This window comes from Bufo bufo, chromosome 9, assembly GCF_905171765.1.
Source record: "Bufo bufo chromosome 9, aBufBuf1.1, whole genome shotgun sequence".
In the NCBI taxonomy this organism is placed as follows: Eukaryota; Metazoa; Chordata; class Amphibia; order Anura; family Bufonidae; genus Bufo; species Bufo bufo.
The window spans coordinates 216,825,276-216,838,402 of NC_053397.1; the positions used below are offsets into that span (position 1 = coordinate 216,825,276).

At 42.7% G+C, this 13,127-nt stretch overlaps 1 protein-coding gene across 2 annotated transcripts in view; it reads right to left on the reverse strand.

The window, feature by feature from the left end:
- Positions 1 to 1,888: 1,888 nt before the first annotated feature.
- The window catches only part of PDE4B (phosphodiesterase 4B), a 269,408-nt gene continuing 258,169 nt past the window's right edge, over positions 1,889 to 13,127 (reverse strand). Inside the window, exons 7-15 of one of the 2 annotated variants that reach the window (XM_040408435.1) lie at positions 9,974 to 10,067; positions 7,823 to 8,001; positions 7,093 to 7,191; positions 6,821 to 6,985; positions 6,495 to 6,594; positions 5,564 to 5,718; positions 5,348 to 5,470; positions 4,786 to 4,968; positions 1,889 to 3,859 (exon numbers count right to left, since the gene is read on the reverse strand). In XM_040408435.1, the coding sequence (XP_040264369.1) occupies positions 3,503 to 3,859; positions 4,786 to 4,968; positions 5,348 to 5,470; positions 5,564 to 5,718; positions 6,495 to 6,594; positions 6,821 to 6,985; positions 7,093 to 7,191; positions 7,823 to 8,001; positions 9,974 to 10,067 (1,455 nt within the window). In that variant the 3' untranslated portion in view covers positions 1,889 to 3,502. The remainder of the gene's footprint in view (positions 3,860 to 4,785; positions 4,969 to 5,347; positions 5,471 to 5,563; positions 5,719 to 6,494; positions 6,595 to 6,820; positions 6,986 to 7,092; positions 7,192 to 7,822; positions 8,002 to 9,973; positions 10,068 to 13,127) is intronic. The other variant, XM_040408436.1, reaches the window with a different exon arrangement.

A 13,127-nucleotide genomic window follows, 5' to 3' on the forward strand; every position in this document is an offset into this window, starting at 1 on the left:
GGACATAGCCACAGAGTTGAAGTGACGACAGCCAATAGGGTGGGAAGGGGTGGGTGGTTATAGTATTATTGTATGTAGTAACTGCAAATTTACAGTTCTATTTATAATCTTTGTAGGATCCTGTTATATGTTGTAGGATAGTTGACTACAGTTGTATAGTGCCTACCTTGTTTTGGCTGTTTTTTCTATTATAATTTGTGCTGTTTTGTATCATGAAGAAAACAAAATAAATATATTTATAAAAAAAAAAAAAAAAACAGTCCAGCGAAATCTGCCTTCCAAAAACCGTATGGCATTCCTTTCCTTCTGCGCCCTGCCGTGTGCCCGTACAGCAGTTTACGACCACATATGGGGTGTTTCTGTAAACTACAGAATCGGGGCCATAAATACTGAGTTTTGTTTGGCTGTTAACCCTTGCTTTGTAACTGGAAAAAATGGATTCAAATGGAAAATATTCCAGAAAAGTGAAATTTTGAAATTTTATCTCTATTAACCATTAATTCTTGTGGAACACCTAAGGGGGTTAACAAAGTTTGTAAAATCAGTACCTTGAGGGGTGTAGTTTGTAAAATGGGGTCATTTTTGGGTGGTTTCTATTATGTAAGCCTCATAAATAAATGATGGCAGCACATTTACATGACCCAATTATTTGTAATAAACATTCATTCAATAATTGGCCCGATCAGCTGCACCTGTAAAAGGGCCACATCTGTATAGGCCGCCTGTTTTGTACAAGCATTAGAGGGTCCACCCTAGAGACCTGTGTTGTGTTGGTTGAGGATTGTTATACAGTTTACTTCATGGATCTAAAAGGGGAACCTTGAGAACTGTATTGTTGCAGTGATTTGTATCAAATATATTAAATTGGGTATGCCTGTTATTAAATGAGCTGCATTTTAGACTGTCCTAAATTCAGCGCTATGTATGTTGTCTTTTATATACATAATTTTCTGGCTTTAGTATTAATAAATCCGTCCTCTCTTGGTAGGCCACATCTCCACTTTTCAACTTTTGACAAACACAGTGTACCAGGGGTTGGCAGGGAACTTAAAGTAGGCCTGGAAAAAATACTAAAAGTGGCCTCGTTTTGTAGGTGGATCCAAATTGATGGAAGGCAGGTCCAACACAAGTAGGCAGGGCCAGCAATGGCATATTGTGGCACATTATACCGCCCCAACAGAGCCAAATACCACAGTGCATCACAAAATACTGCCAGCAGCAAAAAATACATCCCCAAAAACTTCCACTGGCCGGCGGGCGACGCACCGGGAAATTCCCCTGTAAGGTCTATGGCCAGTCCGCCCCTGCAGTGTAAAAGTTAGTTTTTTTCACAATTTGAAACTTTTTTGTTAAAACCTGCCACAAAACTGTTTATAAAATCATGCTTTTTTTTTGTCTGTATTGCACTGCCGCACTTGGCATGGGCTCTCACCTACCACTGTGTCTTTCTATGGGTACAGGGGAATCAGCCCTGTCATTATTTCACCCGTATCCCCTAATTGACACAATGCACAATGGTAAATATATAAGAGACAAACGTGTGTTGCATATCAGACTTGGTGCCAATCCAGGTTTTGCCTATACATTGTTTCTAGCAATGGTACAAAGCCAGAGCAGAAGGTAGTGGAGTATGTTTGGCCCTATACAGATAAAGAGGATGTGCGCTTTAGATGCATTTCTGGCAAGGATGAAGTTAACCAAAAAATGACATCAGCAAATGGAGTTGTCCTCTGCTTGTATATGTGTCCTGGCCTCGTCACTGTCCCTATGAACAAGTCTATATACAGGTCTGGTGAATGAGTCCCAGGCAGAACTCCCCTTCACCCAGCCATGCAAATCTCCAATATAACAGACTGGTAAAAAGAAATGACAATGCAGCCGCTGGATACTCATGCTTCTCTTTTATTCATTTAATATAAAAAAAATCTTAAGAATGCATCTTAGCACAATATACAATACTTTAACATACCTTGTGTGAAATTTGTCAAAATAAAATCTACACCTGGAACAATGCAGTGTCAACAGACATACAGACCCATTGTTCATGCACAAGTCCGTGCGCCTACTCCACAGACGGGGTAGTCACTTATTAGACCAAAACTTCAAAACATTACACAAGCCGAGACAAGAGATATATTTTCTCAGGATGCGTGACATTTTTTTTCTTTTCTTTTATTAGAAAAAAGCTGCACATCAAAATAATTAATTATTATAATAACAAATACATAAGGACCACAAATTTAAGAGGAATACAAGTTTGGGGGGGGGGCAAAAATATAGGTTTTTAATATCTGGTTTGGTACTAAGGAATTAACTAATCAATCATTCTATAATTTTATGTCCCCTTTTTTGAATTGGTCTACCATGGCATACCATGGGTTCGGTATGTCTTTTGGGGGTCACTGTTCAGGCTGGCTCTCTAATTAAAAAATAAAATACAAGAAAAAAATGTAACTCTCATCTAGAGTTTTCTACACAATCAACACCACCAATGACAGGCAATGTCAATTCATATAAATTAATAACTTACAAAACGGTACATTATTTACATAATAGATAATAAATACACTGTTATAAACAGTAAAGTACGTGTTAGGCAGTGCAATAAAAAGATGGTGTCGCCAATGAAGGTCAGAAATAAAAAAGTGGGATCATGCAGAACTTGGTCTCAAACACACATCACATTACACACTGCCTTCTGATACATAGTCTTCAATTGTAGTGAATGCACATGAATTGAAACCCTAAAAAAAACCTGCTACCTCTTATTATATTGTGCAGAATAGGTCGATTCGATAGAACCAGACAGAAAAAAATCTCAACAAAGAATGAGCAAATATGAAATGACTTCAGGTGCATGGAGGGAAAAAAAAAACATAATGTCATTGACCAGAGACGCTTTCTCTGTGCGACTGAGAATAACTGCAATAGACTTCACATATATTGCCCACGATAAAAGGAAGACTGCTTCTTTCAGGAAAGAGAATTGAAATCTACACATTATTCTTTGTTCCGCTTACACTAAATATTGTGTAATGAATAGGCATTTCAGAGACAATGGAAGTTTTACAAAAAAGGCACACACGTCCTCAGACAATTGGACAGAGTTTTTCGACATAGACCTACCAATTCATATATTCTAGTATCTATCATGTTTTTTTTTTTAATTGCACGGTATATTAAAAAAAGAAGAAGAAAATTCTCTCAGTTTTGTGTCATTTGTTTTCTACAAACAGTTTGACTTTTTATGTTCATTTTTCAAGCCTTTATGCGCATTGGTTTCTTTCGCTCTTCCACCTTGGAAACAATGCCGAATGATAATAACGTCCATCATGTTAGTTTCCTGAGCTATCTTTCACTTCAGCATCCTTGACCACAACTCCACTGACGAGCAGCAGGAAAGATCTTTTAGCCAAACCAAGGCCTAAGATCGAGATTACATGCTTGTCAAAACATGACAGCTTTGTGTTCTCCTCTTTCCGAGTTCTCGCCCAGACACTACCTATGTGTCCAGAGGAGACGAATCGTCTGTCAGTATTTCCGTGTCGCCCTCGGGAGAGTCCCCCGGGTCCACAATATGGAGTGTCTTGGTGCTGCTGTAATAACTAATACCGCCCCCCTCTTTATCGTGACCTTCTGAATCTTCTTCCTCGAGGGTAAGCTCGAAATGAAATTTTTCAGACACTCCGGGGCAGTCCTTATCCTGCTCGTCAAGAATAGGAGACGGACTTTGAGGTATCATGCTTTGGTACCAGTTCCTATTGTCCTCCAAAGTATCCAAAATATCCTGAGCGTCGGGCTGCACCAGATCTGCCCACGTTTCCCACAGCGGATGAACTATGTAATCAATGAACCCAACCTGGAAGAGACAAGGGGAGAAGTTAGAGATAAGGATAGCAAAACCTAAAATTTTGAGGGGCTGGCTTGTTTCTGAGTAATTGGAGAAATTAGTCAACCCCACTGCGCCTCTTGTCACACTCAAAGGGGTCTAGGAAGCTGAAATATAGGGAGCTGATTTTTCCTACATTAAATAGCTTTTAGGGACAGATATTCACTGGTGACCACAGTGTTCCCTTCATGTCATGGGCAGCAAAGGACCCTGCAAACAGCTCCTCATATGTCCCCTTCCTTGATCCTCAGGGGTGAAACATTGACAATGACAAACATTTGTAATGCACTTTTCTCCTAGAGACGCAAAGTGCAGGGATAGTTGTGTGGCCAAGGCGACTGCCATACAGGTGTTCGACCCAACACTAACACACTATGGACAATTTCATAGGAAGCCAATTTGCCTATTTGTATATTTTTGGAGTGTGGGAGAAAACCGGAGTACCGGGAGAAAACCCACACAAACAAGGGGAGAACATACGCACACCATACAGATATTATCCCTGAGTGGTTATATTTGCATCTTGCTTACACTATATTTAGTCCATAGTTGTAAAGATAAGAAAATACTAAAATAAAATGTCCAAAACGTGGACATTTTTTTTATGCATGAAGACTATTACATGTTTATGTATGCACTATGCACATGGATGTTATAGAGGAACTCCACCATTCGGGACCCTATTATATAAGCCAGAGTGGAGAGGTACTGCAAAGTGTACAACAGATTTGCCCATACATTGAATGGGTACGGTGAAATAAAATGTTCCCCCTTCAGTGAATTCCTTTGCACCTGTGGGGACCAACAAATTCCCCTGACGGGACTGCCTCAAAACATTCAGATTGCCTTGATGACACATGCATACGTAGAAGCTGTAGGCTGGTGTAGGGCCGTACCTGTGATTTCTCCACAGAAGCTGTGTGCTTGTCACACATGGGGCTGATCTCCATGCCTCGCTCTCGTTCCTTGTCTCCTTGCTGGAAGAACTCTTCCATTATCCTGTCAGTCCATTGCCGATACAGTTCCAGAGATTTTGTTGGATTGCTTAAATCAGCACAATGCACCATATTCCTGAGAACCTGAAATAAGAAGGACAATACGTGAGCTTGTAAATTTACAGTCTCGTGCACTGCATAGGAAATGTCTCTACTGGATGAGCAGCAACTATTTCCTGATGTCTAGTCATGTCTATGTCATTTGGATAAGAACTATTCCATCTTTCATCACAGTATCCTGGAAACACGAGACCTTAGGAAGAATACCTGTGCCTGCCAGGCACTGACTCTCACTGGTGTGAATGGGCTATTGTCTGATAATTCCACTGGTGTGATTCATTAAATCCTGGGATAATTTCCGATCTCTCTAGCTTTCCTGAGCTCTGTGGTGCCAGAGTGGCGGGCATTAACGGTGGCAGAGATGGAACCCGAGGGCTCCGAGAATAAATCTGTTCCTAATTACCTGTATACGGTCAGTGTAGTTATCAAGGAGGAGAACGCCAGAGCTGGTCACTTTCTTGGTTTCCACCATTGTCTTCAGGTCAGCCAGCAGGCTCATGTGCTTAGACATGTCTGTTGCGAGCACCTATGGAGACACACAGGGCAGAGGTTGGGAAATGTCTCAGCAGATCAGCCCCTCTTTCCACCAGGTTCAGTTATACTGGCTTCTAATTCTTACCATGTCGATCACCATTTTCCTGAGGGACTGTCTCTGCTTCTTGGAAAGGTTCTGAAAGATGTCGCAATGTTCTTCCTGTAAGAGTTTGAAGCCGACCGCAAGGTGGTGATTCTCCAATACAGACTCGTCATTGTACATCAGTGCAAGTTCAGAATCTGCAAGAGAATTAGGAGAAAATTCCTTTATCCAGCTCATGTCGACCGGTAAAGACTATATCTACCTTCCATAGCGAGCATTCATCTGACCCACCATACACAGGCACATTTGACTTGTGAGATTGGAATAAGGCACTGCCCGAGAGCTGGGAGAACCCCATACACATTAGGATGGTTGGCCAGTCCCACCAAAATTGGTGGATTCTGCAACTGTTTATACAATGTGTGTGGACACCTAAAGTTAGAACTGATTGCTTGAAGTTTCTTTTCGAGTCCTTCAACATGGGCTGAATTCAGCCAGGAAAGTGTGGAGATAGGAAGTCGATCAGTACTTTGAAGCACCTCCATCACTAACCAATTCAAATTGAAAGGGGGGCAAATATTACTATGATAGTTCACCTGGCATACTGCAGGCAGGACAGCCCCTGTTTACACAGAGTTGAGCCGCCGACCAGAACGCGTGCACATAAGAGATATAGTCAGCCAATGAATAAGCGTTTGCTCATTTGTCGGCTGATCGCTGCCCACTTTACACCGGGCAGTTATTGGGAATGGCCACGTATAAGGGCCTTCAATGAGATCTGTGACTGGGAAAACTAATATATCTGCCATTACATGGTTGTCGCGCAGCTTTTCTAGAACGTTACTGTATACCCCAGACCAGATGAACTTAAGCTACATGCAGTGGGCTGAGACATCTAAGCTCATCCATACATTACGCAGGCAACAAAAAAAAATCCATTGCAGCAGTAAATAAAAAACAACAAAAAACTTACTTGTATTGATAAGAAACTGATTGGAGACGCCAGGGTGGTCTACGTCATGGATTGCAGCCGCGAATATTGCAGCTAGAATTTCCAAGTCAGTGAAGACAGCCTGCAAGAAAATCAAAGAAAATTACTGCCAAGAATTCAGATAATCTAACAGAGCAGCATGTGTATAATCTACATAGATTTCTGATTTCACCCCACCGACTATTCCCACTAGGGGGTGCTGTGACACCAGTGCAAGAAAACAAATGGGAATGGGGCAGCTGTTTAGAAGGTCTGGTCCATGTTATCGTACTCATATGGCTATGACCTGTCTTGTCACCAGCACTTACATCTAGGGCTGGAGTAGAGAGGAGCACATGGGTGGACTGTGTAACATCTGCCGCATGGAGGCTGTTGTGATAGGCGACGTCGGAATGGTAGTGATCTTCTAATGTCATGGTGTAGGTGATCAGCGTATCTGTCGGGATCTTGAATGTCTTTAGTAGATCCCTCTCCTGTGAAGAAGAATAAAAGTACAAACAAAATCAGAACCTGAGGGCATAAACAAGAAAAATCTGGGTGAAGCCGGGAGTAATGTACGCTGGGACTGTAGGGTACCCACCTGGAATATGGCGTACATGATGCAAGTCAGTGGTCTATTGCAGGAGTACCCCGCTACCTTGAAGATGTTCAGTCCCCATTTATTGAGGTCTTCCAGTTCCTGATAAAAATAAAATAAAAAAATCATCACATTAACTCAGGTCATCAGACATCAAAAGACATATCGGGCATGTTGGATTTCAGCATGATCAAACTTTTCTTCTCATGGGAGTCTAGAGCGGCACATCCGGCTCTCCCTCATCTGCCGAGCATGCATGTGTTTGGAGGGGTCGGGCCACCTTTAGATGTAGCTGTGTTCTCTTAGAGGACTGGTGTCACTGGTTTCAGTCTATCTAGGGCCAACATCTGCCTATTGATAGGGTAGGCCCCAGAGTGTGCGCTGGATATCAGATAGGGAACCCAGTGTATAAAACTGTGGTACACGCTGGAGCTATGTATAAAACTACACAGACCCCCATTTACCTGTCAGAGGCTAAAAGAGTCTAATATTTTATACAGAGGCATCTCACAAGAATGTGGTATATTATGTATTTTAATAAAGGCCATTACTACAGTGAAGTATGTGGGGAAATCTTCCAGATGTATAACTGCAACGTACACTGCACAATGTGAATAGACCCTCAGATGGATGGGTGAATAAAGGAGGGAAATGTTTGACAATATACGGGTAGAATTTGCAGGAGGAGGGGAAATCCTGGCTACCATCATCCCATCATATGCAGCGTCCGCACCTTAGACAGCAGATCTTCATGCTCCGTCTGGACACCAAATCGTGACATGCTAGTGTTGTTCAGGCTGGAGCTGTGCATTAACTTCTTGACGCCGCTGATCTGTGTCATGAGCTGGTGCCGCTTCTTCTTCTCTCTGTCTTTCTGTGTCGGGGATGGGATCTCCACATCGTTTTGTTTGTCTGTAAATGCAGGAAGGTGAAAAATTTAGAAATGCAGAAATTACTACAGGGAGTCTGGGTAATGTGGCCACCACTGATACAGGAGTCACCCAGCTTTTCTAGAGTCCTGAGTGACAAATCTGCTCCTTAATACAGCAGCAGGGGAATGTATTGCTGCATAACTAGGCTTATCTGCTACTCATGTGTCAGGAAACGCTGCGCTGGTTGAGTTGCATTGTCAGCCATTTTGGTTGTCACCCAGCTTTCCTAGAATCAGTTATAACTACATAATAGCCGTTTGACAGGAGAGGACGACTCAAGGACTTCTAATTACAATGCATGAGATATTATGTAATTGAGGTACAGGCAGAGGGTGTATTATCTTATAATAGGTCTACCATATCATTATCTGAGGCAATGATGTGCACGGGGTCAGCAGAGGCTGGGGTGGTAGGACAGACCGCTGTGAGGTGTGATAAAGTGGGTGATCACATTCCCCGGCCATCTTTAACAGGCCCCAGATATGTGCTTGCTTTTTAATTAAGGCCTCTGCACAATAGAGAATAATTGATCTGATCTGCAGCTGTGGCTGGAGTGCTGCAGTACAGAAAGCAGCTATTATTCACTTGCGCCATCACTTTGACAGTAATAGGTGTTTCCCTCTGGGCTGCAGCTTAGATGAGGAGAATTGATGAGCAGTTCCTGCATGGAATCTCCTGGAGAGCGTGTGAAATCTACCGTCATCTCCAGAAGCAAGCCCAGGAAAACTGCCCTCAGCCATAGAGAAGAATGCTGGTGCTCTATAGAGAGTGTGATGTCACCGTCCACATCCCAAATGGCATCGCAGGTGGCAGATGTCAACACAGTCTGCAATCCTCCAAACAAGGAATTCCCCACACGTCATTCTTACTCATATCCTCCCCTCCAGCCCTATCCCACCTCCGCTGAAATCAGGAATATCCTTAATAAACATCACAAACCGCAATCTGCTCCCATCAATCACGTCATTCTATCTCATATCCATCTATCTATCCATCTATTATCTATCTCTCATATCTATCTAATCCATTGTCTGTCTATCTACCTACTGTCTATTAAATATAATCTGTCTGTCTAACGTCTATCTACCTACTGTCTCTCTATCATAATCTGTCTGTCGGTCTAACATGTCATATCTATATAATATCTAAAAATAATATATTTCCCTCTAAGATCTCCAGTAAATATAAATCCTTGTGTCGTCCATTTCTGTCAAGGTGTTACAAATTCTATTCGGCCATTTCTCAGGCTCTGTTCACATCTGTGATGTGGTTTCCATTACAAATTCTAACCACGATGCAGTTTTGGATCCATCACACACCAGAGACTGATGGCAATGGACAGATCTACTTCTAGTGGCGACTGCTGGTGTCCTTTGTTTTCATGGGATTCTGCATGTATTCTGCAGCGGGGGCTCCTGATGCAGATGTGAACAAAGCCTGTTTTGTTTTTTGAAATCTTGGGCTCCTGCAAGAGTTTTAGCTAACTTTTCCAGTTTTCTAAACGACAAATCTGCCTGATTATGCAGCAATCCATTCTTCATTCCTCTGTGGGTGCAGAAACGGAGGTCAAATTTGCTGCCACCTATTTTTCCAATCATTTGTGAGAGTGCTGCAATTTTTTTTAGGTCGTATTTTGGTTCCATGTTTGTCAAGTCAGCTTAATGTACTTATAAATGAATATTTGTTTCTGCTTTCTTCGTTTTGGGAAAATCTTAATCAGTGGGAGGAATGGATTATTAAGATGACTTGTCTGGCCAGAACTGATTCACAGGTGAACCTAAATACAGGCTGCACTTCAGTATATTTAACAAAGCCGATGGAGTTCCCAAGGAATTCCACTAGAATAAAGAGATTCACCTGCCTGCAGCGATTTAATAATGGTCATTTAACAAGAGCTGTGTGTCAACCTGGCAAAGGATTGTGGGTATGCAGCAAATCAAAGGCGCTCTTACCGAGGAACGTGCTGGAGATATACTCAGACACCTGGTTGCCCGAACGGCTCATCTCGGAGAGGTGGGTGAGCTCCCGATTCAACATCCTCTTGAACTGTTAAAGTAAAGAAAGCATAACATTCAGTTACATACACCGTATATGATGATATATAAGGCCGCATGATAAAAGTATAGCTCTTTATTCATTAAATAGGTCAGAGATGCCCCCAATTCCTTAACCCCTGATCCCTGCATTAAGAATCAGTAATGCAAAATCCTCCAGACTCCATGACCAGATCGAAAACGGAGAACTGAAGATATCACAAATCTTAAAAGATTAAAGTTCTATGTGACGGATGACAGTGATCGTCGTAGCAAATGGCAGATACAGGACAATCACGTGACGCTGCTTTATCATGTACAGAGCAAATATTGCTGTCCTAATCACATTTCTACAATTCACAACCCTGGGACATGACTTCATAGAGATACAAAATGCAGTAATATCTGCAGAAACACGAGTAATGGTCATTTAGGGCAAAGGTGAGAATAAAGAACGCTCCAACTGTACGATGAGAAATGGACGACGAGGCAAAATCGTGCACAGAGGTTTCCAAAAATATCCAGTTAGCCCGTATACAGTATACTCAAAAGAAAAAGATGATATAAACTGATAGAATACAATGTAACAGATAAGACAAAATATTGTAATGTATAATATGAAATGTAACAGTCATACATCCATACAGGCACAAATAGATATATTTAACCTACTTATAGGTACATGTTATATGGACATGGTGGTCCCAATATCTAAAAACAACAACAAAAAACCCACCTTGATGTAGCCCCAAGACACAGAAAGCAAGTAATTTGCTTCAGGCATTTTGGAATCGTCCCCAGATTAAAAAACAGATCCCTTGCAAAGAATTCAGATCTCATACAGAGGAATTCCAAAGCGATCGGGAGATCCCAGGAAATCACTTGTGGTGGAAAGCAAAGAAATAAGGATCAACCGATGGGGCATAGCTCCCGGATCCCAAATGTCTTCAGCCCAAGGAGAAGAAAGCCTCTTAATTCCATGGCAGCAGAGCACAAACTGTGGGCAGGGACAGCACAAAGGATGCAGAGCGCGAAGTGCAGGCGTCTGTCCGAGTGCGAGCACTTAGTGCCCATCAGCCGTCCTGTTTTGGTGGGGATTCTGTATCACATTAGTCTCGCTCAGCTGAGCAATGCAGTGAAGTAATAATTATTCGATGGTGGGGGGGCTGTCAGTCTTGGTGCACCAGCGCTCTGAACGGAGAGAGATTAAGATGGTGGAAGTCCCTGCATAATTGAATAGAGCACCACCACCCCTGTAGGTGGCACATGTCAGCCTTGGTATTTAACCCTTCCTTCGATGTCGGGAAATCACAGCATTTCATTTGATGACTTAGGAAATGCCAAGATTTAGGAGGAGGAATCCCATATCCTTCTAGTCTGCAAAATGGTGAAGTCATTAAAAAGTGCATGGGATTTCTAAGGGATTTCTGTGGGGGGGGGGGGGGGGGAGGTTTATGCATGCCACCGCATGTAACACATAGTCAGTCAGTAAATTATACAATACAATGAGGTGCAGAAGAAGAGATCCAAATTTTGGGATCATATTGGGATCTATTGTTTTCGGCAGAGTTAAATAATTCAGTTTCAGCTGGTTGAGGATGACATCACCCCCCGCTACACCTCTCCCCCCCCCCCCCCCAATCTGTTCTATTCGTGGGAAACCTAGAGATGCAGTGTGCAAATCCCTGCAAACCCGGGAGCCGCATCAAATCCAGCCAATTTAAGGAATATTCTGTTGTCATGGCAACTGCATCACATGAGCCTCTGTACTGTACAGCTCCTGTTTAGATGAAATCATTCATTAAATATGGTACTCCTGCAAGAATTCTCACTGTGGGATTCCACGGCATCCCCTTCCTTATTAACCCTTTATCTCGCCCCTGATGGATGGATGGATGGAGGTCTCTACCTCTGTCGCCGCGCCTCCTGCCTTCACGTTAAGCAAGGATCACTGGACTGCAGTGCCCTAAATTTCCGCCTCAAATAGCTGACCCAGTTTTCTGGATGGCAAGAAATTTAAAAGAACGTGAATTCTTGTGGCGCTTTGCAAAAGGTCACCAGCAGTGCCTAGATTAGGAAGTACGTGGGGGAACTACAAAGCCCAGCATAGGTGACACAGAATTTCTGCATGCCATTAGGGCTCTAAATTCCCAGTATTGATCATACACAGAAAAGTGCGCAGTGACAGCAGAATTAACCTTGTGCTTTGGGTCACAATGGCCGGCGTGCCACCGACCTGCACGCCTGTGCTTTATTTTCCTACAGCGCCACCACAGGGGAAATGAAGAATTACACAGTGTCCATCTAAGGGTTAACCGTGTAGCACAGGATGGGTCCTCCAGCGAAAGAGATGTCGGGACCCCCTCTATGATCTCAAAATTCTCTAAATGAGCTTTTCCAAACTGGACATCGCTTTAAAGAATTAGAGGAAGCCTGATTTCATGGAGCTCCATAACTTTATATGAACATCCCCTTTAATTATCCATGGACATCCCCTTTAATTATTATCCCGGTTGCAGATTTTCATCACTTGATGGAGGGTCTATAAAATCCTTTACAGTCGGTCATTTCCTTTATGGGACACATATGAGGGTGAACGGACTGAAACAATATTAGATCCTTGTATGCCAGTGAATACAGGGGAGCATCACCTGCGCCTATTCACGTGTCTGGGTATAAGACGAGATTTTCCCATTCTCCCAGTTACAGTCTGTTCTGGAATCAGGCTGCCATTTTGCTGGAGATCCCTACAGGGGGAGGTCACGTCGTGCCATCTGCACAGATCACCGAGCAATTCTCCCTGAATATTCATTTAATGAGTTCTTGGCTAACAGAGACTGACAGAAATGGCACAAACGAAAAAAGAATAATCCATAAACCTGGAAGATGTTCCCGACAGTCAGGACAGATCTGGAGATTCCGGTCGCCCTTTGAGTTTTGGGTCTTCTCTAAAGGTCATTTTCTCACTAACACGCTTCATTGGCTTTCATCAAATGTAACGCGCGCATGACCTAAATGGGGTTTCCCCGGCTGAAGTTTTATAGGTTCAAGTTCTGATCAAACCACAACCTTT